Here is a 23,362-nt window from a genome sequence, read left to right as displayed (position 1 = left end):
ATTTTTGTCACTTTTGTAGTTCCTTAGTTTTCACTTTTGTCACCCTTATAGCTCCATAGTCATTTTGTTAGCCCTCGTGTTCGCTGTTCATTGTTTTCACCTGTCCTTGTTAGTTTCCCATTGGTTTCTGTTTATCACCTTGTCATCTTGTTTGAGTTCTGTTTGTTCATTGGCTCCCATTTTCCCATGTCCATGTATTTTAACCCCGTTGTTTTTACTCCCCTCTGTCAATCGTTGAATGTTGTCATGCCTGGTATGTGTTCCCTGCCCGAGTTCTCAGTTTTATTTCATTTCCTGTTTTCCCATTGTGGTTGTTTCTTTTGTGTTTATTTGTTTGTTTGTTTATTTAATAAAGTAAGTTGCATTTAGTTCCACTCTCCTCGTCTGCCTTCGCTGCCTCCATTCGTAACACTGTCCTTGTCTGACAAATGAAATGTAGGACACAGTTTGGTGTGTTTGTATTTTAGATTACTGTTGTTTGTGTATGTGGTCATTTTGAAATGTTATGTTTAAAATGATATTACTGTGAACTTTGGTCAACTCTGTTGTTTTAAATGCTATATAAATAAAGCTGAGCTGAGATTAAAGTGCAAATGCTGTAATTTTAATTATATAAATATATATTTTACATGTGCATGCTCTGCTCTGTCATCTCATACAACGTGAATGATTCTCAATGTCTGTGAGTTTTTAGTAGACACATAAAAACTCCACAGACATTGAGAATCATTGTGAATTTAAATTCAAGTAACTATTCAACTACAGTTACAAATTAAATCATTGGTACTTAGAATAGAGTTACATTCAAAAAGTATTTTTATAACTGAAGAGATTACTTTGTATTTTATTGTCATTTGTTTCATTTAATATTTAGTCCTTTCAGATGGAAAACATTTATACATATAAATGATGCGATTCAATGTGCATTTGAACAGCGGTGAAACACTTCAATTTCATATACACTATTTGGGAAGTTTTTTATGTATTCGATTTTGAGAATTCACTGGGCTGGAAAATGTCAAACGAATCTGGCAACGCTGCTCACATTCCTCCGTTGCTAGTTCTTTAGTGACATTTTCGAATTAGCAATGAAGGCACGGACTGTATTAAAGCAAGTTGCTGAATCTGTGGCAAAAGAAAGTAGTTCCTCTCGTAAGAGCGTTTTAAGGACGAAAACCAGAAAATATCTTGAGATAAAACCCTGAACGATGTCTTAATGTGTGGTAATCATGGTATAAGTAATTGACTCCAGCCCGTGACTGCATTGCCACCTTGGGTGTGCATTATTTTTAAACAATTCAACGGTCTGTCGTATGTATTAATATTGGTTAATAAATGCTAATTTCAACATACACTGATATTTTTACAATTAAAAATGTTATATGTTCAGATTAGTAAATACAATCATTAATATGAACTAACAATGAAGAATTGTTTTACAGCATTTATTAATAATGGATAATGCTAATTTCTATATACACAGATACATTTGAATTTTAAATGTTGTATACTGAATGCTAACATTAGTTAATGCAATAGAAAACATGAACTAACAATTAACAATACTTTTACAGCATTTAATAATATATGTTATCTTTTGCTAATTTCTACATATATGGATACATTATAACATTAAAATGTGCATACGTTAAAGGAATATTCCAGGTTTAATAGAAGTTAAGCTCAATCGATAGCATTTGTGGCACAATATTAAATACCACAAAAATAATTTCAACTCATCCCTCCTTTTCTTTAAAAAAAGCAAAAATCTTTGTTCTAGTGGCATGGAAGTGAATGGGGCCAATCCGTAAACGTTAAAATACTCACTGTTTGAATAGTATAGCCACAAGAAACGTTTAACTAAGGTTAACATATAGAACCTCACTGAAAAGTTTAACTGACAAAGTAAAAAAAGTGTTTACGGTTGACATATAGAACATGCTGGTAAGTGTGAAAAAGTGCTGACATGCATGTTACCTGTGCCTTTGCCATACATGGCGCTGTGTGTCCAGCCTGTGGCAGACACAAAGCCAAGCTGGCGACAGAGGACATGTGCATTGGCCAGTGAGAAATCATCATCACAAATGGTTCCCCATTCGCCTTTATAGAACACCTCAATTCGACCCTCATTGTGTTTCCTGGGGAAACCAGACAGACGGAACTTCAGATTCTCTGGCCTCTCTGGTGTCTGAGAAGTCGGTGTAGGGCTTGTGCGCACTGGGGGTGTGGTTTGGGCAAAGCATGATGGAATCCAGACGTTAAGTAAGAGGACAACGATGTGTCGTAACCTATGAGACTGCTCCATGAGAGGCTCTAAGTAGGAGAACAAAAAGAAAGAGAGGGATAGGAGGAAGAAATGTTTGAAAAATCCTCTCACTGGATGACAGAGAGAAGCACAGTTTGTTTTGTGATTGTGAGTATGTTTTAACTGGATCTATGTCACTATAATGATCCAATGGTTAATGTCCTCTCAATGCATATCCGAAAAGATTTTCATGACAATTAAGCACTATCTCATTACTGCTATGCAAAACATTTTATTCTAATTACTGAAATACGAAAGAAAATGAAAACATATTGCAGTAATGAGTGTATTACTGTAATGAGAATCTACTGAGAATCACCAGAGAATAACGCAAATTAGAAAACAGCTTAAAAATTAAATATTGAGAAACTTTAGGTGGAAATGTGTTTAACTGTCATGAAATAAATATCACAATGCAAAAATCTTAGTGGTCCTAAAAAGCTTCATTTTCTTAATTTTTCTTAGATTTAATTTCTTTTAATTTTGGAATGAAATATGATCTGGACATGTTTTGGTAAGATTCCCCCACAGATCAAAAGGCAACTCTTGTATCCCAAATTCCCAACATACCCCGGGGTACCCAATGTATTGTAGCTTGAGCGAGTAGAACAATGAAATGAACTGTATTTGACACACACACACACACACATAAACATACACATTTTAGCCACCACGTGCATGCTTATTCTGCTCTATATCGAACTGTGCAAGTATTGAAATGTTCCAGGGTTAAACATTTTTTATAAATGTACATGAAAAAAGACAAACCTGGCTTGAACAAACTGCAAATACAATACTCTTATTTCTGCAATAAGAAAATGCCAAAATTTCATACTAAAATCTACACCTCTGTTTTGACTAAGAAGCAATCATGCATTAGTTATAACTAGACAACTGACTTGAGGAGAAGCAGTAAAAACATTTTACTGAGCCACCCACTGACTATGTGTGACTGAAATTATTCTCTGAATCATCTTATAATGCTTAGAGCGAAAAGATTTTAAACCCTTTGTGCGGCCCCTAAATGGAACTACAGCAACGATTGGGAGCGTGATATTACTTTCTTATAACCATTCAACAAACAAGTAAATAATAAAAAATAACTTTTGTTTCAGACAAAAATTGGCCTGTTAGTTTGTATATGTCTTCTCCGCAATCAATAGTTTCAGAAGAAGCTGAAGTATCAAGACCTTCTCTGTAGTGTCTTTGAACGAATCTGTAAACATTGTTTTGGCAGCGAGTGAATCAGACTGTTTTATGAATTAGATGAATCGGTTGCCCCTTTCACACATGCAACCTTGTAAATTTGGGCTCAAAGAAAGTCCAGAGTTTCCCACTTGAAAAATGACTAAGATCATTCTGGGATGACTCGAAAGCATCATGAGTCATGAAAGAAACATGCTGAGTGCATTTGGGTGCAGTCTCAGAAAGATGGAGAGTGCGACACGAGTTGATGGTGAGTGGCGTTAAATGTTTAGCTTCACTTTGAACACTTATTCGCAATCTCCATTTCTTTGTGGTCCAGTGTTGTAGACGCGCACAGTCCATTAGCTCCATCATCTATCTGCATCATCTCCGTCTTACATCAGCGCGTCCTGACCTCATACGTGCTCAAACCGTTAATCTTATGACTCTGTTCACACACATGAACTTTTCAGGTAATGTTACAAATTCTCATTCAGGGAAATAGTGAGAAATGGAAGTGGAGCGTAGTTCTAGCGGGAAGACCAGCAGGTGCACATCATCACATCATTAGCTGGGTAACTCCTAGCCACTCGCACGTAAGCCATTGCTTTATAAGTCCGCTCACAATGTATCACATTGCTGTTTCGGTGTGCTAACACTGCAACCTCCACCTCCCCACCACCACCAGTTGAGCCCTGTCCCGCAGGGGGGTAGGCTCCTCGCCCCTGCCTCCTATCTCCGTCAGGACATGACGGTTCCGGGTACAACTACCTCGGACTGCCGGACGGGGCCTACGCCAAAGAGAGAGACATCACCTCCCGTTTTACATCTATCAAGTAAATGGCATCTCAAACTTCACTCAAGCCTGCATGTCTTCCCGATAGAAATACATTTACCGGTATTATTTAACAGGTTGTTTTTACACATGACCTCTAAACTGAAAATTGCAGTTAATCTTCTGGAAAATTAGTGACCCTCATAAACACGTGCATAAGTCGCCACCTACTGGCGTAAAGATGTAATCTCCAGAATTAGTCACTAACATAATTAAAAGTGAAAGATGAATCAATCCGCACCATTATTTGGAAAGCCACCAACAATAAGAACACCGCTCGTCCTAATAAATAAATATAGACTAATGTAAATTTAAGAGATGATTTTATTTTCCTCCATTGAATGGCACAAGAGTCTGGCGCGCAATTGAAAACGGATTTTCAGTAGCTCAATGAGTGAATGCGAATCAGGAGCCCTTGAAATAGCCATATAGTATTTACCCTGCAATTATCATGGAATCAATCTAAGAGCACACATTTCATCATTTAATATGATCCAATCTGAAAAATATATCATGCTATGAAATCATATAATTGTGCCTACACGAATATGTTCGTGTGACGGCAAGGCAAATAAGACAAATCTGGACCCCACAAGATATCGTGCTTACAGAAGTCGTGGACACTTTTACTATTTAACATCAAGTCCATAAACGAGTGAACAAGAGAAGTAAATGAAAAGAAAATTATGCTTATTTAAAACTAGCAAGTTAGTCCATGCCTACTTCAGTCTCAACAATTTCTCTGCGCAATGGATCACTACTGCTGTTCAAACTCAAGCAGGGGACGAGAAAAGAAACTTCCGATAAACACCTTTCTCCTTGTTATTTAAAACCACAGTATCTAAATAAATACATTTGAGAGGAATAAAAAGACGGAGGGAGACACTGTACGTGCTGTCCAATTCAGCTGCTAACGTCTAAATCTGGTAGTACTTGAGACTTAATAGAGTGGTACAACAGTCTATTCACTAACGAACAAAAAAGACCAACCATTCGTATTTTCCGCTTACCTTTTGTTAAGTTTGTCGATTCCCACACACACAGACTTGGTGCACTATTTCAGGAAGATTGTATTCGTTATGTACTGAACTGCAATACATCTACAAATTACGTTGGGTATCTGCTGCAGGACCAAATACTTTGACGTAAAAATTCATCTAATGAGCACTGATAAATCTGCCTGTAAAATGCCAGCTGGACAGAAGGAAAGAGGGATGGGAAAGACGGGGCACAGGGGGGACAGGGAGAGCAGGAGGGAGAGGTGGGGCCGACTCGTTGAGGACTTCACACGAATGAAAAGGGGCAGGATTTATTTTTGGAATAACAGATATCCCTTTCACAGTTCAGGAAAAGTTTTTCCTACTTCGGATAACGGAACGTTATTCTGTGGTTTCCCAAATGTTCACGTTTTACATTTGTAGAATTACATTCATGCATTTTCTTGAAACATTAATCAAACGCTTAAATAAACATTTGAATAATAATAGTACAACTGATACATTTATTAACACATACTATTAAAGAGTTTAAATCTTTTATTACAAAAGAAAATTGACAATCTGGAATAAAAAAAGATACAAAGGAGTTTTTATTGAACACAATCCATGTTTTAAACTAACAACATTCTTAACTAACATGACACTCACCAAATCATATTATAAGAACAAACTCCATATTATACGTACATAAGCAATACGCAAATAATACATCAATGGACTATAAAGAGAAAATAGGTAACAGTGCACAGTGTGCGTTGCTTTATGCAACGTAAGAGCAAACTCTTTAGAGAGGAGTTTCCCTTGTGTAAATGCTTAACATTTTTGTACTCCTCCCAAATATTAGGCCAAAAGGTTTGCAAAAATCTCTCAAGTAACACAACAATGGTTTTCTACAACCATAATATAAGCCAAGTGGACTGAATGAAGAGTATCAACGGAAATCGATGACTGCTCTTATTTTTATACCCAACATTTACTTATTTTGCATTTATATTGAATCAGTTATATAAACAAGACATAGAGACAGGGGGGGAGTACTAGGGGTGTTGAGTATTTCTGTAACTGCTGATCTCCTGGTATTTTCACACATAACAGTCTCTAGAATTACTCAGAATGGTGCAAAATAAAATAAAAATCCAGTGTGCGGCAGTTCTGTGGACGGCAACACCTTGTTGATGAGGAAGGTCAACGGAGAATGGCCAGACTGATTCGAGCTGACATAAATGCTACGGTAACTCAGATAACCATTCTGTACAATTATGGTGAGAAGAACAGCATCTCAGAATGCACAACATGTTGAACATTGAGGCGGATGGGCTACAACAGCAGAAGACCACTTCTGGCACTTCATTAGGACCATAGTGTTCCTAATAAAGTGCTCAATAAGTGTATAGTAAACTAAAGGTTCTAAATAGCAATTCTGCAGCAGCAATACCTAAAACTCATATCTACATGTGGTTTATCCAAATGGTTTAACCCATAGTTACATAATGTCTAGCAGTGGCTGTAATTCCACATATTAATGAGATAACATGGCTTGGTCTGACAACAGTTAAAGGCAACTTTGGTCTGTTTTCAAAATTACTTCTGGATTTTTGGTAAAAGCCATGAACCAAGGATGATTAGTGCAGATCAGCATTGGTTTGGTAATTCCAAAAGTGCACCAACTGCACCAAAATAACCCTGTGAAACAAACATGACAAAAGAGACAGTGGTTATGGATGATTTGTTTAGATATTATTTGAGCTTTGTGAGTATTACAAAACCACACCCACCTCATGTCTGAGGAATAAGGCTTTGAGTTGTCCTTTGCTCCAGTAATCCATAGCATAAGCCAGCAACTTCATGGACAATGTGTTAACTCGCAGAAAGTTCCCAACAAACACCACTCTGTCAATATTCTAAATAGAAAAAAACTCATAAGCATCTATCCTGAAATCAAATTTCTTTGCAGGAGCTGATTGGCACCTGGTCTCTCATAGCCCTGTACAATGCTGCTTGATCAAGATTTCACAAGGCAGCACCGTAAAGAGGCTGAGAGACAAGGGCAAGACTTACAGTATATAAGTGTGGGACCTTATAGTATGGATGCTCATGTGTACCTCATTAAGTGCACACATGCGGGTGATTGAGCCAATGTTGTTTGTGATGGTGACAAGTGTAGCTCTAGCCAGATCTTCTTTAGAGATAGAGTCTCTTTTGTCCTTACACATCATGTTCCCAAAACTAAACAAATTAAATATATATATATATGTTACATTAATTACATTTAATTGCATAACAGAAACATTTTCAAATCCTATACCATAAGTGACTGATTGCCATAGACATACACATAGACAGTAACTACACAATGTATGTGCCTATACCTGGAGGCAACAGCCCATCCTGGCAAGCCAAATCTTTCATAGTTGCCACCATAGATGTCCCGGACAAGTTTATCTACACGTGTACTCTCCCCTTCTGTGGCCATTGCCAATGCCTCCTCAAAAGTGGAGCATCCAGTCAACAGGCAACACAGTCCAAGGAATGTACCACCACCAAGGCTGGATGGGGTGGAATGAAAAATTAGACTAGACTTGAAGCAAGTTCCAAAAGAGTTATTAAGAGATTAATGCAATATTACTGGCATGTTTTTTAAGCCACAGCCAACCTGGTTCCAGTAACACGCTTGTAGTTGTCTTTGGAATATACAGCCAGAATGCTGACCCCTGAGCCAATGTTGACCAGAAGCAGAGGATAGGGGTTCTCCAGGTTGTATGCTTTCTGCTCACAGCGCTCTGGGTCCGTTGGGTTCTCAAAATAGTAACATTCAGTTGGACCACCTGAGGCCACCGAGTCAATATACAGAACCCCCTTGATCAGACAGTCCAACTCATCCAGCTTCAACAGCTGCAGATTGGCCATCTTAGAGAGAAAAATCAATTCATTCAGTTAAACTGATCATAATGAAACAATACCACATACATAGGAAATGAATGCAGCAAAATGGGAAATAGACAAAAAAATAAAAAAATAAATCAGCAAATGAGCTTAGGACACACCGTACGGAAGTCATCTTCGAACTTAAATGCACCACCTCCGGTGGCACAGAGGGTGGTGTGCAAACTGGAAAAGTGCTTGTCTCGCCCCATCTGCAAGAAGGCAGGTAGCTCATTAGTGGGGAAGCGGATGAAGTGCAGACTGCCTTTGCGGCCCCAAAGCGTGAGATCCGATAGCTCCAGGTGGACATCTCGGATACCAGTTTTGCCATAGGCAGTGTGTGAAGTGAGGTAGCGGCGGATGCTTTTCAGACTCTCAACCTCTTCCTGTTCTTCCTCTGCTGTAATGTCTTTTGGCTCAAAGTAGACCAGTTTCACCAATGTGCCACCAATGTCCATACCAAACCATGGGAAAGCTGAGGACCAATAATATACTGTTAGTAACTTTGTGCATTTTCTAAACACATTTATTTACATAAATAAATAAGAATATAATAATAATACTCCTTTAACAAGGAAGGAAAGCTATAAACTTCTAGGATTTTCTATGCAATGCATTATTTACATATGAAACTATTAATAATGCAACAACATAAGCAAATATTTTTAGCACGATTACATTTTATTCTTTACGTCTCACCTCATCTGTCATTTAAAAACAATATGACTTGAAAGATTCGTATTATGTTGGGGTTAAAAACAAACACCTTTATTTTATTTCTAGCAATTAATACAATGTTGGTCGTCAGAGGATAAAACTGACAAACACAACAAAAATCTTTATTTCACACAAATAAGTGACTACAATTGGGATTATCGCAGTGTAGGTCCGTTAACCCCGTTACCTAGCGCAATAACAAGATGGTTCACCTACGCGGCCTATTCTTCTTCAGCGAATCGAGCCTCAGCAGCGCCGGAGTCGATTTTGCTGTTCGCTGCTCTCTGTGTGCACTGCCGCCACCCGCTGCATTGTCCGCACCCGGTGTAGCAATTATGCTGCATGTCGTTTCGGTCTTTGGTCGAGGCAGCCCGAGCGCTGTCATTTCTTCCTCTTGTTCCTCCATACATCCCTCGTCGTCACAGTGGTAGCCGTTCACCTCCATTATTGAATTTAACAAAAATATCTGCATCGACTGTTAAGTAGAAAAATCCCCGTTAACACATATAAACGCATTTTTTGTATTTCATATCGTCATGTTGACATCGCTGTGTTTACAACAAGAGCACAGTTATTCGACTGACCAATGAATGCGCTTCTCCTGGCAACTGAAATCGCGCCGAACCAATCAGGTACCGGCTGGAAATCATCCATTCCTCGTTGCTGACCACGTTTTCTTTTTCACCCAAAGATGTCTCGCTTCCAGAACAGATTTAGTTTGTTCTTGATTTTATGTTAGTTCATGAACATCAGGGTTAATGCTCGGTCCCATTCAAGTCGGATGTGTGATATTCCTACTTGATATCTCCGATCTACGGCTATAAATGTATTCCATTGCCAGATGCTCGGAAGATATGGAGATAGAATTGTTGCATATTAACATACAAATGGAAAGAGATTCACAAATAGGTTCACAAATAAATTGAATCAGATCCACAAATAAATATGAGTTTCACGAAAATTAAATGAATTCACAAATAAATCAAATCAGATTTGCAATTAAATATATATATATATATATCACAAACACAACTCTGTCCAACATTCATTTGTGAATCGATTTCTATGCATTTGCGGATCGCTACACGCATTTGTCGATTTTGAAACAATAACTAATGAGTCAGTTATCACTGTCAGAACATGATGCTGTATTTTATGAAGGGACCCCCTAATAGTAGGCCCTACATCCTTAAACATTCACACAAAAGTGCTAAAATGCAAAATTTGAATAAATAATACCTTACAACTGCTTTTCTTAAACACATTAACATAATGTGAAACCAAATTATTAACATAGAAGATCTTGTACTCTGTGTAATATAGGTTATTCATTTATGGTTTGTGCCTCTAAGATCATCTAATAAGATTAATGTTTTATTAAGACACTATCTATACTACTGATCTTTTGTAGTGTCTAGTAGTGTGTCTGTTTGGATCTGCCATGTAACATTAAGAGTAAAGGATTTGATGACACATTTCAGTCAAGAAACTTGGTTCAAATTAAAATAGCAGACCCATACAGTCAGCTAGGTTAGCTGTAATGCTAATGATCAGGACACTCTACACATTGGAATTTTTTAGCTGTCGACATTTAACAAGACGCTACACATGTTTATAACAGAGTGAAACTTATACAAACCTTAAATCACTATATTCCTCTGATGACATCCATTTCTTTAAAAGTTTGCAGCCTTGGAGCTTATGTATGTGCTTGATTCCATGCTCATGAGAGCACTGTGACTCTGGTCCCGCCCTGATAGTAAAACTAAGTGTTGGTTGAAGAAAGAACGTGCTACGATTGGTCTGATTAATGTGGTCGTTATCTGATTGGCTTGAGTAGACGATGGGTGGAGTCCACCTATTTGTGGATTTGTCTGCACCTCTTGACATTAGATTTCAGAATCGACAAATGCCTGTACAGATCCACAAATAAATGCTGGACAGTGTTAAAAAATACATTTGTACATATTTTTTTTTTATTTGCAAATCTCATAACATTTTTTGGTGAATTCAATTTATTTTCGTAAAAATCCTAACATATATTTAGGAATCTCATTCTTTTTATTTGTGAATTCATTTTATTTTTGTGAAACTCCTTACATTTATTTGTGGATCTGATTCAATTTATTTGTGAACCAACTTTCTATTTGTGAATCTCTTTCCATTTGTATGTTAATATAAATATATTAACAAAAACAAAAATAACCCCATAGGAAGATGTTTAAGGAAACAAACCTGCAATGCTCCCATTAGTGGAGCAGGTGTTTGACTCTCATTAGAGATGTCTCCTACAACTTAAAGCTTGCTACAGGTGTACAATCATCATGAGAAAGCATAATTTACCATGTTTATACACCCGTTTCAGCAGGCGTTTGTTGAACATGCTTTAATATCATGCAATGTGGAAACTTGAACTCATTTATCGATATTGTGTGATGTCACACACCTGTATCTCGGCAGAGTTAAACATTTCCACACGAGCTTCCAAGTTGGAATTCCGACTTCAAGTGACATTGCACTTCCCAAAAAAGTTGGAAAATCGGACTTTCTAAGATTAATGGAACTCAGCATAAACCTCATCACTGTAGTGCCAAACATATGACAATCACAAAGACTCAAGGTATGACATTTTATTTCAGAATTTTTTTTTGTTGGAAATCATTAAGACTGGACATGGTCAAGGCCGGTGCACAAAAAAGAAAAACAGTGTATAAACATTCATTCAGAGTCCCTACTTTAAAAGTTCCCCTGAAACACAGTATCCAACTGAGCAGGCTCTGAAGAATGTTTAACAGATCATTAGTAACATGACTATAATAATTTCATTTTAAATATGTTCAATCATACATAAATGAATTTCACACCACCTGTTTTAAAAAGTGTAGATACAAGTGCCATTTCTGAGATTTCTAATGTCATTTATGAAGTCAATATGCACAAATCATGCATTAAAATACCATGTTTACTCACAATATGAGATGGTTTATCAATTTATACATAAGCACATACGTTTATGCTTTAATCACACAGAGGAAACTGATAAATGATGAGCAAAGTACAACTGAACTGTGACAATATTATACAGTATTGATACATAAACTGTTTTCTCCTCCACACATGGTACTTTGGTTGTGTTAACAATTCTGCTTTATCCATTTTTACAGATACTTCAATATAAGTACTTTTAACAGCATTTGATTCTGTCAACGGTGGACAGCCGCATGCCGGTGTTTGTGCCAGTGAATGTTTCAGTCAAATTACAAGTGCCTGTTGGACAGTCTCACATGGGTCAGATTGCTCACAGAAATTCACACGTAGGACAGTGATGGAAAAAGAGTTCTAAGGCTTCCGTGAATGTGAAATTGTGATGCATTAAAGGAAGGGATTGAAGCAGTTGTACAGTCCATGTAGTTCTTGAGTGAGTGTTCCATAAATGTGCAACCGAAGTTATGCAATAGTCACTTAGTTTCATGGTCTGTCACACACAAGAGTTCTTGCAACGTTTCATAACTGACTGTACAACGAATTGTTGTATAACATAATACCTGGAAAACTGGGCTCTCCATATAATTTTACATGTACAGGTCATTCCATTTATTTTAGGTAGCCTATCTTACTTTACAATTGTAACAATGTCAATAGTCTTAATTGATCACTGTTCCTCCTGGCAAATATAAGGCACATGATGAGCAAGGATTATATATACAGAAAATAAATACGTAGGGACAAAACCAATATAGAGAATGAGCAGAGTATAAGGCAAGATTTTCAGTGAATAGCGACTTAAATTTCAATCTATTCCCAAAACAAAGCAATTGTGTGGCTTTAGAAGACTTTGATTATATAGCTCACAAAATTGACAACTTTTATAGTAGGTTTTAGCTTTGAGGAGCTTGACAGCAACATTTACTAAACTCTTTTTTTGTATGGGAAAAGAGCACGCTGGACATTCTGCTAATTAAGTCTGTTTGTGTTCCACAGTAAAAGATCACATGGGTTTGTGCAACATGTGAGGAGATAATATCAGAAATGTACTTTGTGAGTGAACAATCGCTTTAAGAATTTAGAGTTAATGATTGAGCTTCCAGGCCAGGAAAATGGCAATCAGACCAATTCCTGCAACAGCACAAAGATGGGAATTGTTTATCTGAAATAATGCCCTGCCCTCTTCTCTCTGCTCTAACTGTAGATTGCTTGCTTGTCTAGTGGCATTGGACTCTTGCTCCTGGTAGTTAATGCAAGATGACTTCTTATTGTCTGATGCTTCCGCGTCACTGAGATTAACTTCATTTTCAATGCTTTGATGGTTCAGGGTAGGTTGATCCTCAGAGATGTTGGTCCTCAGAAAAGACAGGTGTTTTACATTTGCTGACACTCCACCTGGGTTGACTGCATTGCCCTGAATACTTGGTGGCTGACCACTCAGATTTTCAGCAGATGGTTGCTCATCAATATGAATGACTTTCATCAGCGTTCCTGGTTCTGTTTGACTCTCACAGAGAGATTCATAGTCATCCTCCTCAGGCTGGTTAGGAGACAAGTGAGCATTCATTGGAGGGCCATTTTCATGTAAGGACTGAAAGGCTGCCTCAAGGCAAGCAGTGTGATTAGAATTTTCATTGGAGTTAGAGAGAGACCCCGTGTTGTGATTTGGGTCAGCAACACAGTCTACTGGCATCTTAGCAGAAGGAAATGTTTCAGGGGAGTTGTTAGACTCAATGCTTGGGTGCTCTGCTAGACTAGACTGCTCAGTCTCTGTGGAACACAATGTTGACCTGCTGATCTCCAAGTCTTCTGAAACCACTGAGCAAGGCTCCTCGTTCAAAACAGGAAGAGCCTCTGCTGGATGCTGAAGGACATTAGGCTTGCTGAAATACTCCTGGTCAATGGAAGAGGGGCTGTGAGTATCTACTTCAGTAGGGCCAGAACATGTTGCTTGCTCTGTTCTGGTGAAAGTTGTTTGGGCTTGGACTTGCAATTCAACAGTGTTAGTCCCCTGAACAAAATGCAAAGAAAACAATATTAAGTCACATAAGATAACAGCAGGGCTATACGCATACTTTTAATGTGTTCGCACTGGTGCTAGAGATCTATAAAATGAATTAGCACAATTTGTAATTTATGAGCACATAAAGGAGTATGGTCGAAATAGTTTTATTATTATTCATCACTATAATTTATATTCACTATTATTTATTACACAATAAAAGGAATATTTCGGGTTCAATAGTTTAATCCCAAACGACAGCATTTGTGGCAAAATATTAATTACCACAAAAATGCATTTGGACACGTCTCCCCTTTTTAAAATCAAATCTGGGTTCCAGTGAGGCACTTACAATGGAAGAGAACGGGGCCAATTTTTGAACGCTAAATACTCACTGTTTCAAAAGTTTAGCCACAAGACATAAACAAAATGCATTTTAACATGATTTTAATGTGATAAAATCATATACTAAGCTTTTCAGTGTAAAGTTATAGCAAATTTTAATACAAAAGACAAAACATTTTTTGTAATTGACATTATGCCACAAATGCTGTTGATTGAGCTTAACTTTTATTGAACCCAGAATATCCCTTTAATTGCAATCACAATAAAACATTTCTGTAATTTTGATTACAATTTATTTACATTGAATTTTGCATGGTTTAATTTCCAATTCTGATTGGTGCACATCTATTGCACACTGACGAGATCTCGCTCATGCTGTGCGCAAAAAAGGTACAGAGAACAGAACAGAAATCTGGAAGGTGAATATAGAAACCAAAAAGGCATTAAATAACTAACGCTATCATCTATCAGTTATGCAAAGACAATTTTTTTCCCTTCTGAAATGTGTTTTGAACAGTGACTTTTTTATGGAAAATAAGGGAAAACATTTGCCAAAATCCCAATTAAAAAATCTATTAAAAAAAAAAGTGCAATATAAAATTTGACCATATTGCAAAAACCTAATTTAGTTCTATTGCATAAACCTAATTTAGTTCTACAATTTTCATATGTCATATTTGACAGACTTATTTGATATTATTATTAATATTTATTATTAAATATTCATCACCATTTAATAATTTATTCACATGTTAATTGCAGTGGTTTAAGACACATATCCATCGACTACTATTCTGAATAGTCTTTTGCAGGAACGTATCCCAGGTGTATCTCAGAAACATGCTGAATCCAGTGTTTTTGAGTCAAAATTACTAGTTTCTTTTACCTGTCCTCTAGAAATCGAGCATCTAGATACGCACAAACTCGTGTTTTTATTGATCACATCAGTTTTGCCAAATAGGTTATAATGTGCAACTTTTGAACTAGCAGCACAGAAGTAACAATGCGACCCTGACAAGGTGACAACATTTCCATGGCAATCCGCTAAAGTTCGAGCACTCCAGATTTGGCAGGCATCAAAATCATTGTAGCTTCACTTTCTTTGTTGCAATGCTTTTCGAATTTGAAAATCATACATCACTGTGGAGCGGAGGGGGCGGGGCCGGGTCAGAATATCGCACGCCCTGTCAGAACCGGCTTGTCAATATAAATGATAATTTAATGTAAACTTAAACCAAAAGCACAAACATAAACACACATGACGGACATACCCGTAATTCTCTCTCTCTCTAACCATCGTCACCGGCCGCCTTTATCCCTCGCACGCCTCATCAGGCCGATTGGGGACCGGGCGTGCGATATTCCGACCCGGCCCAGCCCCCCCTCCGCTCCACAATCACATATGTGCAAATATGTAAAAATCTATATTCTACACTCAGTCATCACATATTTAGATTTTTAAATCGCAAATGCAAGCAAAATTTAGCTACTGTACAGTCCTGGACAACAGACTAAGGGTTGAAAATCTGGAATGGTGATACAAAGATGACAGGTTCAGTACCAAGTAAATGTGACCAGAAACTCAGGCCTAAGATAACAGTCTTGCTGTGTCACTGCTTTACCTATTAGTAACGTGAATCTGTAAATGGAGATGCTTTGGGTAAAGCATTACCTCATTTGCGGTTGGATCCGAGATCTCTTCTGGCTCCTGAACCACAATTTGCTCTTTCAAAGGAGGATTGGTGTCTTGGACCGGGTACTTATAAGAGGGGTCAGTCTGTTTAACTGCTGCTGGCACCTGATTTTTATTTGACCTCGGAGAACCCTGAGAAGTGTTGCTGGGGCTTGTATTTTGATTTTGAGAAGTGTTTGAGGAGGATGGTTGAGCACTTAAGGTGGAGAGGGCAGTTCCATTAGTGGAGGTTGTGGTGGTTTGGCTGGTTAGAGCCAAGCCATCTAGGGTGTCTACAATGGTTGTTTTGTTCTCGGTTACCCCAGTACGGGTTTGGATGTAATTTGTCTGAACAGGTGAAGTCACTTTGGATGCTGAGACTGCAGTTGGGGGAATCACTTGGGAGGGAGCTACAACTGGAGGTGCAATATCAGCTTGGAGAGCAGTTTCATTAGAGGGGGCAGGAATTGGAGTTGGGACTTGTACTTGCTGTACACGCTTGGTCTCTTGACCATGAAGAACATCAGCAGGAGGTGGTACTTGGGCTGGGGCAACCACTGAGGGTGGAGTCAGTAGAGGAGGAGTGGTCACTGGGTGAGTATGAATTGTAGCTTTGGTTACTGTTGCTGCAGCAGAAGAGGGATAAGCAGGAGTAGGCGCAGGGCTAGGCGCAGGGCTGGGCGCAGCAGCAGCAGCAGCAACAGCAGCAACTGGATTATCTATAGACAAACATAGAAATAGGCATTTATTACAGAATATCCCTCCCTGTTATACCTTGCTGTAAACAAAAGCAGTTCTACTACAGGAATCTCTTACTTGTCATTCCTCTGATCCTGTCATAAGCAGCGCTGATTTCATCAGCCAGTTCTCGGTGTTCACAGTTCCGCAGTGCAGTGATGAACTCATCTGGCCAGTTCTCTCGCCTGCGCAGGTTGTCCAGAAGTATCTGCATAGCAGAGTAGTTTCCTGCAGTTTCTCTCTTGGCCTCAATCTCCTCCTGCAAAATGTAAAAGTTTCATTTGTAAACAAATTGTGACCAGTATAATTATGCATGCAACAAAAAGTATGAACAATGTTTGGACATTTCATCATGTGGGCTTATGGTCACTATTGCATATCTGACTATAGTTGTGAAGTTATTTTTGGTTAAATGCAATCCTTACCCTATCGGTGAGTGTGAGGCATGGCAAGTGAGGCAAGATCTCTCTCACTCTGACGGTTGATGAAAGACGAGCCAAATTTCGCCTGATCACCTCATTATAAAGTTTTTCACTAGTGTATGTCATTTTTCACACTTAGAGAAAGAGGGATAGAAAATAAATGTGTGTTAGTGGTTTATTACTATTAGGCCTTGTTTTCACCTGGTATTAAGATGCACTTTGGGTGATACAATCACATATTTCCAGCCCTTAAATACAGGTCTAAATGGGGTCTTAACCGTTTTGTGATCCAAATAAAAACTACATACAAATGTGGTCAAAAACGCATGTGACCACATCGCATTTGAGGTGTAAATGCTAATCCGTCCCGTATGCGTCCTGGAAGCAGTCAATCGCTGTGGTTTAACAAGAGTTTAAAGTTTGCCGGTTATGACCAATTTTAAAAGGATTTAACCATCTGATCTGCAAATTTTAAAAAGTGTATACAAAGACGAGATCTTCTTTAGTGTCTCTGGTATCAACACAGACACCTGAACATTTCAAGCACATCTGGGAGAAACAGTGTGCAGTTTATTCACACTTTCTTTGTATTTACTTTGTCGTGCTATATTATCATCCAATAACACTCTGACAGTTATTTGATGTAAGACGTCACGAAACAGAGACCCTCCTCTCCAAATCCTAACACAAGTGGTCACAGGAGATGCATTTAAGTGACCAGGTGTGAACAGCCATGTGTCTCACCTGACCACAAGTGATCGGATCACCCGAGACGCATCTTAATACCAGGTGGAAACAGGGCCTTAGACACATCATGTATATGCACATACATTTAACTGAATATAGGTACCTGCTTTAATCAGTCAAATTAAAACAGCCTCTTCTTTATCACAGATTCTAGACTTTAAATCAGTCTGAAAAAAAGACAGACAAAATGTTGATCATTTAAATCTGTGAAAGGCTCAGAGATCAGAGAATGAGGTCTGCATCAGTTAGTCAGGGTATTGTTACCTTTCAAGGGTGGAAATGAGATTGCATCATTTCACTATAGAATTTGTCCTGCTTCAGCATTGCTGGATGAGGGAAATTTTTATATGAAAAAGAAAGTGAAAGTGAAACTAGGATATGATTGTCAAGATTGGGAAAATCCTTAAGTTTCCATTTCTTTTTCAAAGATTACAAAAAAAATAAAAAAATAAAAAAATAAATAGAAGTGCCTGTAACATAACTGCAACCCTAAAAGTGAAACTTAAAGCTGTCTAGTACAAGGGCAAACATGCCTTTTAAGATGTGGAGAGGGTGTGTGAGATGTAATGGTATTGCATCATTTTTGCAACATTACTCATCAGTACTGTGGATGCCCCAGAATTTCCTACTGCTTCCAAAAGTCTTCAAGCTAATGGACCACTGTATAAAGTGTTTGATGATCTTTGTGCTGACTGGATGACAAAGGATTACTTTAAACAAAGCATGTTTAAAATTTTACTAGCCATTTAAGGAAAGAATGACCATGAGAATGAGTCTCACCTACTGCAGATACATTAAATAAGCTATATGAATCAATATGTTTACTACTGATTACACTTTTGAGTACTCATTTACATTAGTGACCACAGATATAGGTTTCTCAGATCTTGCCCTTTTTTTTTCTTCAAGTTATTATTCAAACACAAACACGCTACGTGGTGTCCTTGCATTATTCCACCACAAAGCGGCACCCTTAGAACATATTGTTGATACTAATATTCTAAATAAGAAGGTTTTACATTAGAATGCAGACTTGAAGATCAATTTAAAACACATGTTATTTTATAAATGTTAAATGATGGAGAACCCCAGGGAGGAGAGGGGAAGAAACAGAACCGTGTACATGCCATTTCCACAGCATTAAAAAAAAACCCGAAATGCTTGCTTTATGATGAAATCACAGTCATTTCCAAGAACCAAGGCATTTAAAGTTTTTGTCATCATACAAACCATACAATGTCTTATAACCTACCCTTATCTTTTTATTGCCAAACTATTTTGTGTCTGGCTTGTCAGATTGTTTGATGACTAATTTGTCTTGAATTTGCAATAGAAACAGCACACACTTACACAAATGTTTATTGATAGTGCTTGCAGTTTTCGCAATCTGTCACACTGTTGGCACGCATTTATGCTAAAGTTACCTTTGGTTTGGCATTACGTTTATGGACAGATTACTTTCTGACCCAATGTGTCTCAATGAGGGCTCGTTGCAGTACCATGTTTGACCACATATTTCCATTGGAAAATGTACATAAATCTGGCGTGGTGAGCTGGAACCTGCTTACGTCAGCTGTCACCGCTTACGTCACGAAGTACCGCAACAGCCAACAGGAAAATTAAACTGCAGTAGCCACCGTTCAACCTGAAGAGGGCAGCACTCAGACGTTTTTACACCATATATTGTAGAATTAAAACACTTTATACACAAATGTCAAAAAAACTACTTGAATCAATGACCAGTACTAATAAAGCCCATTCTTACAGATCATTAACTAAAAAAAGTTGGTTTAGAGTTTAGTTACCCTTTAATGATTCGAAAGAGGATAAAAACTTATACTAGCCCTGCTTTTTAATACATGTGTCAGCTTTAACACATTTACAGACAAATAAATTACATTAATGCCAGTGTATTATATATGGATCTGTGTATTCAAGTGGATGAATATTTAGGTGGGGCTCTGCCATACCTGCCCATATAGATGAGACATGCTTGCTTATTAAAATAATGTAAACATTTTAATTTGAATGGATGAACAAAAGAGGACCTAGACCACAAACCTTTTTTTGTGTGTTTGTTGTCAGTTTCTTGTATCAACTTGTGCAATGTCGAATTCATTTGAGTGCATATAGTCATTTCGAAATGTGCTAAAATGCTTTCGAAATATGGAGCATTTAAATACATTTTCACTTTTAAAACTTACGTTTGTGTAATCTAACACACAAAAAATACGTCATGGCTGTGACTAAATGGAATAAATGACCTTGACAGGGAGAATACTGTAGTATTTCCCGTATAGCGAGTCCAGAGCTGATGTGATTTGGACATTACCTCTCTGGGGAAAAAATAAATAATAATAATAATATTATTATATATATATATACACACATACACACACACACACACAATGGAAATCAGTCATATCACCTGTTCAGTCCGACTATAGAGCCCACAGTAAAGATGATTTGTACATCATTTTTACATTCTATCAACATATGAATAGGACATATGTACTATTTTTCACATTTTAGAATAATGGTAAAGTCATCAAAACTATGAAATAACACAAATGAGAGTATGGGAATTAGTGTCAAAAATGTTAAATCAAAACTCTTTTATTTTAGCTTCTTCAATGTCCTTTGCACACAATAAAACTCTGGATACTCGAGGCATACTTTAAACAACTTCATGAGAAAGACACCTGACCTCATGTTGGCTGGTTTTCTTCCTTTTTGTTCCAATTCATTCATTAAAAAAAAAAAAAACACATTCTATCAAAATTTTAGTTTTGTAAAGAAATGTACAGCTGAAGACAGAAATTGACATACACTTAGGTCGAAGTCATTCGAACTCATTTTTTTAATCATACACAGATTTCAAACTATATAGCAAACTATAGTTTTGGCAAGTCATTTAGCACTATTTTGTGCATGACACGAGTAACTTTTACACTAAGTTAACTGTGCCTTTAAGCAGCTTGGAAAATTATAGAAAATTATGTCATGCCTTTAGGCAATTAGCTTCTGATTGGAGTCAGTTGGAGGTGTACCTGTGGATGTATTTTAAGGCCTACCTTCAAACTCAGTACCTCTTTGCATGACATCAAGGGAAACTCAATAGAAATCAGCAAAAGCCACCAAAAACAATTTGTGGACCTCCACAAGTCTGGTTCATCCTTGGGAGCCATTTCAAAATGCCTGAAGACATCTGCCAGGAAGTTAAAGCTTGATTGCAAATGGGTCTTCCAAATAGACAATGACCCCAAGTATACCTCCAAAGTTGTGGCAAAATGGCTTAAGGAGAACAAAGTCAAGGTATTGGAGTGGCCATCACAAAGCCCTGACCTCAATCTGATAGAAAATTTGTGGGCAGAACTGGAAAAAAGTGTGTGCGAGCAAGGTGGCCTACAAACCTGACTCAGTTACACCAGTACTGTCTGGAACTCATTGTGACAAGCTTGTGGAAGGCTACCCAAAAAGTTTGACACAAGTTAAACAATTGAAAGGCAATGCTACCAAATACTAACAAAGTGTATGTAAACTTTTGACGCACTGGGAATGTGGTGAAATAATTCTCTCTACTATTATTCTGACATTTCACATTCTTAAAATAAATTAGTGATCCTAACAGACCTAAGACAGGGAATGTTTTCTACAATTAAATGTCAGGAATTGTGAAAAACTTTACATTTATTTGGCTAAGATGCATGTAAACTTCTGAATTCAACTATATACATAAGCAAAATGTTATATTTGGCTAATAAATACATTTACAGCATTTAAGCATGTCTTCAGAGCAAGTGGTTCCATGAGAAACAAATTAATTCAAGTGTGACCATATTTTTACTGGTAGTGTATGTTAATATCCTTTGAAACCAGCCCAAAGCACACACAAAAAAATAAAAATTTCAGCAGATGACCCCGCACAGCCGAGCACATCCAGCCAAATAATTATATGAGTGAAGTATGCACAAATCACTATGTAGGTTTGACTTCTAAAAGGCAAGAAGAGGACCCAAAAACAGGCTCAGTCAACAGAATAACAATTTTTTTTTTTATTTAATCCAGGTCTGTTTAAAGTTAAACAGCTCAGCTATTATAATCTGTTGTCTATTATAATCTGTTGTCTGTCTCGGCTAAGGTACTGAGAGGTCACTGCACGTTCCCCTACCATCATGCTCATGTCTCTCAAAGGTCAAATACAAATTAGTTTTACTGGAAAAGAGCCATATGTTATTATCTGTCATCTTGCATGATAAAAGACACATGATGACCCAATCACTCTCCAAAGCCAGACTCACCTAGATAGATAGACAGGTAAGGTATGTGTGGTCATTCCTCTGGGAGCTACAGTACACCCAGCCAGCCACAAGACTTTTCACAGTTTCTAATAAATTATTATATGGTTAAAAGCACAACGTGGAGGTCACAATGACAGACCAGTTAAATTGGCTTTTGTTCAAGGAAACTGGCATACCTCCTCCCTGGTGGAATGCCCTCTAAATGTCCCAACCATATTGCTGTAAAATCTTAAGGAAGTATTGTCAAATTTTGAGATGAACAGGAAGCCCTTGCCTATATATCACGTGTTATAAGTCTTCTATACAGTGAGTCTGGTAGAAATGATCCAAATCAGTAGCAAATAAATGTTTTTTGAAGCCCGTTTAAAAGTCTTTAGAAAGAGTTTAGAAAAATAATGTTAATTATATGTGCTCCAGGACAACACTGTTAGTCAGAGGGTTTTAACATGACGCAGTACTAGTTACAAGGCAGATAAACATATAGAAAACGAGCACATATAAACATTGCATTCTGCGTTTATAATAACGCGTATAAATAAGAAGCAGTCCGTTTGTAAGTCAAATGTGTTCGTCATAACCCTTCGAACGAGCGCGAACTTTGTACAACAAAGACATTTACACACGACACACAAGTACCACATAATTTACGCACAAAACAAAAATTACATTTTAAAAAGTTAAATGTATTTGAATTTACCCTCTAGAAGGTCAATGGCACTCTGCACAGTCCTTCGCAGATTGTTGGCTACTACTCTCCAGTTTCGATATGCACGACTTCCGCACTGTATTTAAAGCCCTCCCTCGTCGCACTCACTCTCTCTCTCTCTCTCTCTCTCTCTCTCTCTCTCTCTCTCTCTCTCTGCTGTCTTTTTCATTGGATCTCGGAATTGTACATCATCATTTTACACTGTTAGGCTATTTAAAGGAATAGTTAACCCCCCAAAATGAAAATTCTCTCATCGTTTACTCACATATTTGGGATGGCATGAGTGTATGACTTCCTTTCTTCTACAGAACACAAACGAAATTCTTTTTGGAAGAATATCTCAGCTCTGTAGGTCCATTTAATTCAACTGAAAAGTGACCAATACTTTGAAGTTCCAAAAAGCACATAAAGGCAGCATACAGGTAATCGATATGACTATTCTGAAGCGAACCAAATGAGCACCTGCCACGCACCAAATTCAG

At 37.7% G+C, this 23,362-nt stretch overlaps 3 protein-coding genes across 8 annotated transcripts in view; all 3 read right to left on the bottom strand.

Annotated features, from left to right (window-relative positions):
- The window catches only part of LOC127660559 (lysyl oxidase homolog 3B-like), a 30,140-nt gene extending 24,586 nt beyond the window's left edge, over positions 1–5,554 (bottom strand). For all 4 annotated transcript variants that reach the window (XM_052150884.1, XM_052150881.1, XM_052150882.1 and 1 more), the window contains exons 1-2: positions 5,336–5,554; positions 1,978–2,313 (exon numbers count right to left, since the gene is read on the bottom strand). In XM_052150884.1, the coding sequence (XP_052006844.1) occupies positions 1,978–2,305 (328 nt within the window). In that variant the 5' untranslated portion in view covers positions 2,306–2,313; positions 5,336–5,554. The remainder of the gene's footprint in view (positions 1–1,977; positions 2,314–5,335) is intronic.
- A 334-nt stretch (positions 5,555–5,888) lies between these two features.
- Positions 5,889–9,530, bottom strand: pank2 (pantothenate kinase 2). Of its 2 annotated transcripts, none has more exons than XM_052150886.1 (7): positions 9,175–9,530; positions 8,368–8,720; positions 7,977–8,230; positions 7,693–7,869; positions 7,426–7,549; positions 7,099–7,224; positions 5,889–7,006 (listed from the first exon to the last, which is right to left on the bottom strand). In XM_052150886.1, the coding sequence occupies exons 2-7, from the start codon at positions 8,701–8,703 to the stop codon at positions 6,956–6,958; spliced, it is 1,068 nt and encodes a 355-aa protein (XP_052006846.1). In that variant the 5' UTR covers positions 8,704–8,720; positions 9,175–9,530; the 3' UTR covers positions 5,889–6,955. The 2 variants fall into 2 exon arrangements, with proteins under 2 accessions (XP_052006846.1, XP_052006845.1); XM_052150885.1 differs by having other exon boundaries at positions 9,179–9,530.
- Positions 9,531–11,583: 2,053 nt separating this feature from the next.
- On the bottom strand, positions 11,584–22,949 carry mavs (mitochondrial antiviral signaling protein). Of its 2 annotated transcripts, XM_052151394.1 has the most exons (7): positions 22,872–22,947; positions 18,138–18,199; positions 17,977–18,040; positions 17,130–17,260; positions 16,783–16,963; positions 15,967–16,685; positions 11,584–13,958 (listed from the first exon to the last, which is right to left on the bottom strand). In XM_052151394.1, exons 4-7 carry the CDS (start codon positions 17,250–17,252, stop codon positions 13,032–13,034), a joined length of 1,950 nt encoding a protein of 649 aa, XP_052007354.1. In that variant the 5' UTR covers positions 17,253–17,260; positions 17,977–18,040; positions 18,138–18,199; positions 22,872–22,947; the 3' UTR covers positions 11,584–13,031. The 2 variants fall into 2 exon arrangements, with proteins under 2 accessions (XP_052007354.1, XP_052007355.1); XM_052151395.1 differs by lacking the exon at positions 18,138–18,199 and having other exon boundaries at positions 22,872–22,949.
- Positions 22,950–23,362: the final 413 nt, after the last annotated feature.

Source organism: Xyrauchen texanus, chromosome 20, assembly GCF_025860055.1.
Source record: "Xyrauchen texanus isolate HMW12.3.18 chromosome 20, RBS_HiC_50CHRs, whole genome shotgun sequence".
NCBI lineage: Eukaryota > Metazoa > Chordata > Actinopteri > Cypriniformes > Catostomidae > Xyrauchen > Xyrauchen texanus.
This window is presented reverse-complemented; position numbering and strand designations above follow the sequence as displayed.